The sequence below is a fragment of the Poeciliopsis prolifica genome, unplaced genomic scaffold (assembly GCF_027474105.1).
Source record: "Poeciliopsis prolifica strain line A6 unplaced genomic scaffold, Auburn_PproV2 SCAFFOLD041, whole genome shotgun sequence".
Classification (NCBI taxonomy): Eukaryota; Metazoa; Chordata; class Actinopteri; order Cyprinodontiformes; family Poeciliidae; genus Poeciliopsis; species Poeciliopsis prolifica.
Window position 1 is genome coordinate 4,679,540 of NW_026562416.1, and position 11,900 is coordinate 4,691,439.

At 33.5% G+C, this 11,900-nt stretch overlaps 1 protein-coding gene across 1 annotated transcript; it reads left to right on the plus strand.

Annotated features, from left to right (window-relative positions):
- The first annotated feature begins 728 nt into the window (after positions 1-728).
- Positions 729-5,480, plus strand: LOC129375926 (DEP domain-containing mTOR-interacting protein-like). Its single transcript, XM_055055304.1, has 5 exons — positions 729-924; positions 2,966-3,124; positions 3,357-3,427; positions 3,524-3,628; positions 3,739-5,480. The coding sequence occupies exons 1-5, from the start codon at positions 906-908 to the stop codon at positions 3,904-3,906; spliced, it is 522 nt and encodes a 173-aa protein (XP_054911279.1). The 5' UTR covers positions 729-905; the 3' UTR covers positions 3,907-5,480.
- Positions 5,481-11,900: the final 6,420 nt, after the last annotated feature.

Consider the following 11,900-nt stretch of genomic DNA (forward strand, 5'->3'; position numbering starts at 1 on the left):
AACCAAGCTGCAGCCTGTCTGGTACATTGCTTCAGGAATACATGCAGTGTTGCTCTTTGTTAGTTCTATGCTAAAACTAACCAGTGTATCAAATTAAATCCCAACCAACTTGTAGGAATCTGTGGAGCAAAAGTTAAATGGGTCCCCCATCTTTCAGAAAAAGAGCTAATTACTGAAGAGAAACACTAACATTTGGATAAACACGTGATATTTTTGTGCCGTTTTACCAGTTTTGAACATATAATTCTGAAGAAAATCAACAACTCCTGAAAAACCCCATTTTGGTCAAGAAATATGTTTCTAACATTGAATTTTGATATTTTCCTTGAAACTGATTTACAATGTTTTAATCTGGTAGAGAAAATAATTTTGTAATAATTTTTTGTGGCTGTTATATTATTAACCATCATTTTCTGTTACTTAAGTAATTACAGTATTGATCGCACAATGTACTTGATTCATTTATTTACATCATCTGTAATGTCATAATGAACTTAACATTAGCTACAGCATTCTAAGATCAGATGAAAAAATGATGTGGTAAAATTTCAAGATTGTAAATGTCGGAGTAATTAGTAAAAACCTTCCATTGGCGACGTCTCCTCCCACCACGTACCTCCTGCTGACGGCTGACTTGTTTGCTCTGGGGTTTAATATTTAGCTCACTCTGAAGCATTTTCCAACCACTTCACCAGATGTGTTTTTAGAACTGTAAACACAAAGAGCATTTAAAGTACAGGCTTGGTTAGGGATACATTGATGTTGAGTGCTTGAAGATAATTTCTTTATAAAACAAATTTCATTAGAGTTTTTTTATGTGCAGAAGAATTGTTAGAGTGCCTGGTTTTCCACATGTATCAATAGTTACCCTTTTATTTATCAGTTTGATGAACGTCTGAAAAGAAATGGGTCCTTGTACAACAGGTAAGAACTGTTTATATTTTCCAAATGCAAACTTTTATTTCTCCTAGATGCTACAAACAGAAATAGTCAACATGGGTCCCCCATCTGAATAATTTTAAAATATGTGTAATAGAAAAACATGGAGAAATGTTAATGTTTAAATTATATTATTTAAGTAAAATAAGTTTACTTTATTAAAATATTGACAACTAAAACATAATGTGGATATCAATAGGCAAACCAAATGACAAAAACAAGCAATAATGTAAAGTAATTCTACAAAGTTAAAAACTTACTTCTGTTTGGGTTTAAAAAAAGGAGTGCCAGAAATAACTCAATAAACAGCAAAAAACAAACTAAAACATTTAGAGCTATGTGAGAACTCACATGCAAAAAGAAAGCAAATGTTCCCTGTGCAACTCAAACATGCTTATGAAACAGCAACCTGTATATAACTGTATCACTCACAGAAAATGTGGCTGGTGTAATAGGCTTGACACCACCTCATTATTTAGCTGGCATTAAACAAACTGTATTATTACATAGTCAAATAACTGCCTGATACATCATGGTGTCACTTTCCAGTAGGGCAGGTGAGAACGTTTTTATCGCCATCACTCGGTTTATCATTGATGTGCTTGATGTCAGTTTTGTAAAAAAACATTTTTTGTATAAAAATATACTTTTACATTAACCAGGCACAAAAGCTCATTTATTTCAAATATGTAAAAGTTACTTTGATGAAACACAAATGTATATTGAGTGCATTAAATATATCAAAAAAGAAAGTCATAAGACATATTAGCTAAACTAAAAGTTGTGGTACAAATGTTTTTTTAGCACTGACTTATTTTTGTTAGTTTCTTGTTTAAAGCCAAGGCTTATAAATATTTAGCAGTAAATTATGGAAACGTGAATATACTATCTTTTGGAAACTATAGTAGCACAACCTGTCCGTTGTATCAAAACAACGAACAGAACAATTGAACATGTTTCTTTATCCCTGCAGAAGTCAACATCATGGCCAATATTTGTTTTTCATATCTCTATAATTCAAAAGAACTCCCTCCTTGTCAAGGAGGAATGAAGTAGAATTACAGATGATAGAATAAGTAGATTTACACAGAACTGGGTCAACACAAACACACTTTAATCCAACTGATTGCACCTTGGTTTACTACTAGACTGAACCCTTGGAAAGTTGTTACTTTCTGATACTTTCTTGGTATTTCCCAGAAGAACTTTGTGGAAATTATTGGTTGTTGACAGGAACTCACTAAAATAAATGTCCCTGGTGTACTTTCTAAAACAATCCCTTCCTGTATAGGAGTCAAACTTATTGCTGATCCACAACATTAGTATGTGCTAAAGTGAAAGTGAAAGCATTTGTGAATTATGACTAATAAGTACAAAGAAAGTTACAAGGAAGTATTTGGGTAGTTTTCAAAACAAACATATAAGTTCTGGGAAAATCACTTGCAAATTCAGGTAAAGTACTTGGTCATTCTAGAAAAGGAACCTCCATGGTTCTTGGGAAGTACCTGGAAAGTTCTGTAAAATTCACCAGTCAACTCCATGAAAGTTGGAGAAATGTGTCTCTTAGTTCCTGAGAGTTTCTAGTAGGTTGAGGAAAGGAGTTCTAAATGCCTCATATGATCAGGAAAAGAAACCTGCAAATTCCTTTACATTTCCAAGAAAGATAATTGTAAATTTTCAAACATAAATGTTAGGTTCAAAAAAGAGATCTCAAAGTTTCAAGCATGCATACTTGGTCAATTAAGAGAAAGCCAAATTCCAGTGAGCTCAAGAAAGTTTAAATACCATTACATTACATTTTAGTAAGATTAAACTTTTGTTTCTACATTATTATTTTGGTTTAAAGTAAAACTAACTGAACAACTAACCAAATCAACAAAGTCTTGAAATCAAAACCACTTGAATTGAGTCAGGAGAAAAAACACATTTAGGCCAACAAATGAATGAGTCAATGATAGAAAAATAAATCTATACGTTTATGTGAATCAGAAAGTTCTCCATGATGTGCATTTCTGTCTCCTTTTAGACAGTGCCTCTAAGAATGAAAAAGCCACTATGAGTGGGAGCTGTGTTGGTCCAGCAAGACCCAGGCTAAGAAGCAGCAGCGATGGAAGCATTTACACCAGAAGAACAGTTGGTGGCTGCAGTTCTTTCTCTTCCCTCACACTCTCCAACCCTAAATCAGGTATTATTTGAAGTATCTTTGAGGCAATTACTATGTTTTGTTAGGACTAATGTTGCAAAAATATACATAAACGTAGAGTCAGTCCACAACATTCAAAATAGCCTCGTAATGTTTTTCTTCTTTAGAATTATCCTGTTGAAAACTAAAAATAACACTTTTTCTATTTTTGTCTAATTTTTTTGTCTTTTTTCTCTCTCTTTTTCGTCTATCTCTAACTCTCCCTTGTATTTAGTCCTGAGAAGACCAGTGAGCACAGAGGAACTGCAAACACCAGGCGGCCCCTACATTAAGAAAACTTTCACAGTATGTTTTACATTTGCCTAAATTAAAAGCCTTTTTCACCTCTAAACATGCACAGATTTCAGTTCTATAAACTGTTGTTTCTGTGGTTCTCTACAGATTGTGGGTGATGCAGTGGGATGGGGGTTTGTGGTTAGAGGAAAGCAGCCGTGCTACATTCAGGCTGTGGAGCCATTTGGTCCAGCTGCTGCTGCTGGGATGAAGGTAGACACAAACAATTATTCAAAATAAATTTTATCTTAGATAAACCATAAATCAACCAGTTTCCTCTGTTTTGCAGCTAACTAATGTTTGAATACCTTCCATATTTACAGGTACGACAGTTTGTGGTCTCTGTGAATGGGCTCAATGTTCTTGATCTGGACTACAGGACAGTCAGCCACCTGATCCTCACTGGACCCAGAACTGTAGTGATGGAGGTGATGGAGGAAAGAGACCACTGGGAAGAAGAAGAAATGCAATTTACTCAAGAATTAAACTAGAGAATAGTTACCATGTGTTGAGAGGCAGGATAGGTTTGTTTAAGATTGTAGTTTTGAATCAACTTTGTAGTGCAGTATTTTAACAAAGACACGTGGGATCTTGTGTTCTGAAAATTATAAAATTTAGTCTTAGATGAACATATTGGCCAATTCATCACTGACCAACAACCTGCTAAAAAACAAGATTTCTAGAGATCCAGAAGAAAAAAATGGCCAAAATTAAGGCATATGACTATTAGACTGAATTAGTCCAAGAGTTCAATTTTTGCCATTTATGGCATTAAGAATTGGTACAATGTTCAAATTCAAGCCTTAGAATTGTTGGAAAGGATTCTGCAGAAAATTTAAATGCATTGTATTTCACTGGCAGCTAAAAGGCTATTGGAATATCTGAAACAAGAAATAGCTTATATGTCTTTAAATGGGTTTAAAATATTAAATCAATCAAGCTTATTTGTGTAACACATTTCAGCTACGAGGCAGATCAAAATGCTTTATATCACCGAAACATAAAAAAACATAATAAACACCTGGATTTTGAGTGACTTTTTCAGATTATCTAAGGTGTCTGGCAAAAAAGGACATCTGTCTGAAAAAATGTGAACAATAGATGAAAATATATATGAATGCCTCAGCAAAAATGAATTGTTTTAAAACTAGAACTGCTCCAATTGAAAATTGGTTATTTAAAAGCTTGTAAAGCACCTTAAAATGTGTCCTATGAAGTCACACTGGGTTGTTAGGGAAAATTCAGAAATAATTCCACCTGTCCTGTATTTCCCTGTTCAACATACGTGTGCCCTATAAGTCTATATTACCTCCTTGCAACTGTTAGACAGCCCATCTGAGCCAACACACAGCACAGCATTTATGGCTGCAGTTATCATTTGAGTATCTTTGAGTTTAAGTCAGGATCTATCTGATGCGTCATTTGACCTAAATAGATTTTAAAGCTTATTTAATTTGGTTCATCATAATTTCTACCTATTAAATGCTAACCTCAGTGTCCCTGGGAGAATATATTGAAAACATATGCTGGAATTAATCATGCTGTTCTCATTCCTTTTCTGAGGTTACTTGGACTTTGAACTCTGCCGCTTTACTGCCTGTCTCTTCACAAACGCAGTATCAACAGAAGGACCCTTTCCACTGACCTGCTCACACAAAAACATGTCTGGCCACAAAAAAACACCTCTCTAATACCTCCCCTGGTTGTGTTTGTCTTTCCATCCACACATTCTGATTCCCAGAAAGGAAATAGGAAGTGTGTAGTTGAAGTGTGAGGCAAATAAACAACTTAACAAAAATAAAGATTGTGACTCACGATTAGTTTTCAAGTATTTTTGTACAGCCTACTATTCCATTTACATTGTATACCTTTATATCTGTTTTTATTGTGTAGTTTTTTTGTTTTGTGGCACTTTTTCTGCATTAATCAGAATGCTTTACAAGGACTTGTTTCCACAGCCTCAGTGAATGTCTTTATTCCCCTTTTTTCTTTTGTCGTAGAGAAAATGCAAAGAATTGGTTTTGAAAAGTGTAAGATAATACATTTTCTTCAGCAATATTGTTATTCTACATGAATGTATTTTCTTTTTTCCCTAAATGTGTTTTCAGATTTTAAAGTAAATAGAAATCCCTTTTAAATTCAATTGTTTAAATTATTAAACAACTGACAAAACATTGTGTTTTTACAATTTTTTTCTTTCACATTTTGTATTGAAAATGTGAGAAACAATGAAATGCTCTTCATTGTCACAGACATCGCCTTCAAACATGACGGCAATATACGTCAATGCTAAATATTAACATACATTTATGTAACCTTGTTCAATTAAATAACCATTTATTATTTAATAAGTAACAAATAAAATTGGCTATATACTACACTGCTACCAGAAGGTGGCAGTATGGACTACATTCTCCGTGACGAGTGATTTTTGTCTCTGGCAAACAAATCCAAATGTCCTTCAGTTAAGCTCGTGAACATTAGCATAAACTATAATGACAACACTAATACACACACACAAAAAAAAACACACAAAAAAAAACAAGGGGTAAACCCTGCTAACAACCAAATTTCAACACACATTTCTATATTTCATGTATCCAATTCAATTACATTTTTCAACCAAATTACATTCTGAGATCATCCCCCAGAAGGAAATATTTTTGTTTTTTTAGTGATCTTACAGGTTCTATTAATAAAAACCTTGTAGGAAACTGTTAAATATTGAGATTGTACAGATCCTCCTGTAAAAACTGTACAGATTGTACAGTTTTTTTTTAATTGGTATATTTATATTCTTCATTTCATGCCTTTTAAAACAGTAAATGCATGTGTTCATTATGAAAATCATGACAACTGATTTTCTTAAAACAAAAAGGTCAACAAAAAGTAACAAGGAGCACCAAAAGTTTTATCTCTGACATTTCTGGATGCCCCATTTTTTAACTCAAGGTGTGACACCAGCAGCATTTAGGGAAGATAGTGTAAATGTTGGCTTTGTTCCTGAACTTTTGAACTCTGTCAAGAAGCTTTCAGTGCTTGGAAGAATGACAGAAAAAGTGTAAAATTACTGTCATTACTTACATTCTCTCCTGTCAGCAGGGAAACCTCTCAGTGATTGATGAGTATCTATCAGCTGATGAAAAAAAGGTTAAAAAATCTTTCATGAATAAAGGGAACGTAAATAGTTGAAAAATAAAGACCATATTTTTATTATTTTTTTGTGGGTCAAAAGAATAAAAACACAAATGTTTGATCAATAAAAATTCTGAAATACCTTTGGACTCTTTTTCACTGTAATAACACCTCAGCCCTGCAGATCACACATTCTTTTGTGTCAAAATCACAATTCCACAGTTTCTGCTGTGTTAGAATCACATCATGTCTTTGTGATAAGCATGAAAGGTGAGGGTTTTTTTTTTTTTTTTGGCAATCCCAGGTGAGTGGCTCTGACTTCTAACTCATACATTCCATAAGAGGAGGAAGGTGGCCAAATGATTTGCAGCAGATTTCAGGCCAACATTCTCTGTCAGAAAAGAAAATAATGACTGTATGGTCAGTACATGTGTATCTAACAGGACGTTAATTCAGAAACCTATACATTAAAACATATCTAATCCCCCTTGAAAGTAACTACTGAATTATACCACCCCAATCTCTTTTTATCAAATCAACAAGTAATGTTATTTCATTACACTTATTTTCCCTCTTGTAGTTTGTTGCAGATCTGTCCATGTCATCTTCTTGTGCATTCTTTTCTGTCATCACAGTGTGTTGTTTTTTAATCCTATTCTTCCCTCTGGACCTCTGGACCTTGCTAGCTTGTTTAGACATGGTGGTTTATTCTTGAGCTGGAGTGTTTTCAGGGTTTCAGATGTTTTCTTTGTGCCAGTACAGTCCCTGTCTGATTTTCAACTCCACGCTCACAAAAACATTTTCTTTGCTGCCAAAGTTGTTGCTTACATTTATCTCCCATCAGCCCCCCATAAATACTTCTCATGGAAATCTGTGAGAATAAGTTTATATTTGGATGTCCAACTTAATGAGAAACAGAGTAGAGAAGTTAAAAAGATGAGGCATCTTTAGTAAATATCTCTACAATAACTTACAGAAAACAATCAAATTAAATAAACAGCTCAAACCAGAGTTATTAAAATAAATTTGCTGATGTGAATGAAAACAATTAAAACATTTGCAGATATTACACATCACCGTAATAGTAACACTGAAGCAAATTGTGAACAATGAAAATTGAAGATACTGTAAATCATAAACTTATCTAAGATTAGCACAATATGTTATCCGTATAAATTATTTACAAGGGTTTTTAATTTGATGTAAATCATTTTGCCCAGCTTCTTTCCAGAAAGGTGGAGCTTTGATCTATTATTGATTTATACTTAATAAATTCACTTTTGTAATGAAAAGGAAATGCAAATGAAAGGACAGAGGAAGGTCAATGGAATATTCTTTTCAAGACTTGACACAGCTGAGACATCATCATGCAAATTAGGAGAGTATCTGCAAAAACCTGTAATGGATTCTCTTAAAAATACTACCACTGCATTTGCATAGATTCTTAATATAAGTACCCAATGTAGCATTCTGAAAATTGCAAAACAAAAAGTAAATGCAATGCATGTGACTAAAAATGAAAAGATTAAAAATGACAGAAAACAATTTTTCAAGGTTCAGTACTCCTCTCCTGACAGAAGTGTTGACAAGTCATCACAACAAAGACAAAAATCACACCTAGCACTGTGGCTCCAGCTTCATAAAAACGTCTCAAGAGTGATTTTGGTCACTGACGCATCAACACCAACATCACCTTGGGATGTAGTGATTACTGTGGACAGCTGGATAAATGAAATGTAAACAAGTCCCTGCTGCAGCTGCAGCATTTAAAAGACATCATTAAAAAAAGTGATGCATTAGAGGAAGAAATCCCAAACACTAAAAGGTGCAGAGGGGAAAACTTCCAGTTTGGCTGATGATGTAAGGAAGCTTGTTGATGAAAAATGCAGTCTTCAGTACTACCACTGGTAGCTTTTCTACCAGTTGGGGCAAAAATCCCACGTGATTTTGTTGACATTTTTGAGCACATGAATTCCATAAAAAGAAAACAAATTTTGTTGAGTCATAACATTTATATATTGGAATTCATTGCATGGTAGACTTACTAAAATATTAAGTCTCTGCTATGTTGTGACCATATGCAGATTTTGATTTGATTTGCTGACATTATGCAGAATCTGACCTCATCTTTTTATTCTATTGATCATCAACTCTTTCTGGAAGGGGAGGTGTTAGATAAATGTATCAGGTTTTGCTTTAAATTGCTTTTCTTCATAAATATCAAATTATACTATTTTATGTCAGCTTAAAATTATACTAAGTCCAAGGGTTCTGATTTAAGGTAATTGTATCTACTGGTTTACATTGTCCTTCTGTAGCTCATTTTGAGACATTTCCAGTCACTGTTTTACAAGTTATAATAAGGTACATATATCTTTTAAATTTCATGTGTGTAAATTGCAATGTTTATGGATAATCTAAATAGATGATGGCTGTTACATTTCTCCAGTTTGGAAGAAGAAAAACTAAAATTCTTATTCTCCAGATAAACCGCACTTCTGTTAATTAAAACTCTTGGTCTCCTGCCTTTTATGACATATACTTTGGCTCTGGTTTTATGTTAGATCTCTATTTTCAATTTTCTATTATATTCATATTTTACTATTAAAAATACTCTAATATTTCATGTATGCCTATCAAAGTATGTTCTCGTTTTTCCATTGAAACTTTAAAATTGCATTGCAGCTCACTTGCTAGGAATAAATAGTAAAATGTCTTGTTGAGCTTTGATGAAACTATAAAAGCAGATGAAGGTCTTAACATTCTCACCTTGTTCACTGTTTGCTACGAGAGGTCCTCAAATCCTTCAGTGACTCTAAAAAAGCTCATTTAAAATCAATCAAGGAGAGATCAAGGAGAGAAGCTCCCAGCATTATTCATGAGTTGGTGAGTGTGATGTGATGTGACGTGATGCAGAAAACAAGACTTGAACTGGGCATGCACTGGGACTGGTACACCAGTACCGTTTCAGATTCTTTTTCTTAGAAAACCCCATTAAATATGCCATTTTACAGAAAAACACAAAATAGGCCATTGTCTAAGATACTACATATGTGTATGTGTGTATTGTTCACATTTTTGATAAAAAGGAAAAAAAAAATAGCCAGGAAGACTCCTTTGACAGATGTTACCTACAGGGCAGTTCTGTACTGCCCCCTGCTGAATGAAGCATGCTCCAAGACAGACATTCAAAAAAATTCCTGGATAATTACAGTATAGAATCAGCATGACGGGACACTTTAACTACTAAACTTTAAAATCATCAACATAGTATCTATGGGCTAGAGACATCCAAGTCAAACAAAAGATACTTTAGTAACTCCAACAGCATGTATAATTCTGCCCAAAATTTGAAAACTGTTTAAATATGCATGATTAAAATCCAAAGTTGACAAACACTAAGAAATAAATTAATACATGCTTTCACTGAGAGGAATAAAAAAAAAACAAAGATTTAATTTTATGAATGCCCAAAGAATGAAAACAAACAGACATCACTGGATCGGGATGAAATGTTAATATGATAATTTGATCAATATTTTTCTAAACTTATTTTCTCCTTTCGAAGAAGATGAACCACATTAAGATGCTAAAAATCTGAGATGAGTTATATCTTTAACAAACCCCTCATAGCGTATCATTTGATTCCATGCTAGTTGCAAAATTCTTAATGCTTACTCTAGTTCTTTTGTAATTGATCTCTTTTTTACAGTAACCATATTATTATAATTCTAATTATTGCAATTTTCATCCAACAAAATCATCTCAAAAGTAGAAATTGAAAGTTTTTTTATTGCTTCTGTATCTGACGTACTTGACAGTTAATGTTCATACGGTATAGCTTTAGATACTGAATCATCTTTAGTCAGCATTACACACTAAATGTACCCAGTTTGGACATTAGGTACAGCTGAAGAAAACTAAGGTATGTATCTAAGATGCATTTTGGGAGTTGTGCAACTCAGCGTTTGAAGGGAACACTAAATTTTCCTGTTAAATATTTATGAATATGATAATGCAGTAGACTTTCGAGACCTTGATTTCTTCTGTTAAAGGCTACATGCACAGCAAACAAACCCACAATAACCGAGTCAAAGACAGACTTAACCCTCACCCTAAGCAGATAGAGGCCCATTATGCTTTCAAGGCTCTGCAGTATCTTAGACATAAGAATGCATGCACATCCAGAGCTGCAGCTCTGTGTGGTCTCTGCTCCGTTGCAGTAAAATATCTAAAGGAATATATCTCATGTGATACAGATGGAATCATCTGTCTTTGAAGATGATGATGTACTTCTTTATGTCAAAAAATTGAACTCAAAACACTATCATTAAGCAGCTGCTAATAAAATAAATACAGGGAGAAAACAACAGATGCCAAATTACAAGGCAAAATTTGTGTTAATTTAGTTTGCTAAAACACCTGTGCAAAGCTTGGCATGTAATCTAGACTTCTAGAGGAGAGCACATTTCTGCTGAGCTAAGTTTGTCTTTAAATTCATGACTTAGATCTAGGAAGGAAGTCACACTGGAATTGAGTGTAATGATGATATAGACTCTCCGTCTTTAGATTAAAAGGATCTTTAAAAACATACTTTTCATTTGTCTGTATTAAATATGTGTTATATTGTTTGATATTTTGCTGCCAATTGATTTTATATGTACCACTTTAAGAAAAGTAAATTGAATAACAGAAATAAATGATTTTTTATTAATTTTAAAATTTATTGAATGTTCTTAACATTCAGCTATATTCATCCTTAGGGCTTGATGAACTCAATGAATCATGCCATTAGGTGACCTGAAATAATAATGAAGTCAGATAAAAGTTAATTTTAACTGAATTGACAGAAATTAGCCAAAAAATGGGAATTATACCTTTAAAAATACTTAGCACAAATAGGTCCATGAACAAAGTGAACTAAAAACTTTTTCTGTAGGAAAGACATTCTGTTAAAAATGACTTCACAAAATTTGGCTAGAATTTAAACAATAGACAAACTAGGAATTGGGTTAATTGAAAATGTGAGATGTTTTTATTATTATTCGTTTATTGATTGATTTTGTCAGCCATTGTGTCCTAATTCTGCTTACTGCAATATTGGAAAAAAGATCATGAAGTTTAACATTTCATTTTGATTTAGTAATTTTAATTATCATTCTGCTATGACCTTTCTGCATTCCTCATAAGCTTGAGGCAAACCTAAAAAACAATCAATTGTCTCAAGCGTTTCCATCCTATAGAGGAAATATGATTTACAACAAGCACCTGCCCACGAAGAGAGGCTGTATCAACTGGAGCCCCAGAAGAGTCTTACAGCATGCAAAGTCAGGTGGGTCACAGAAATACA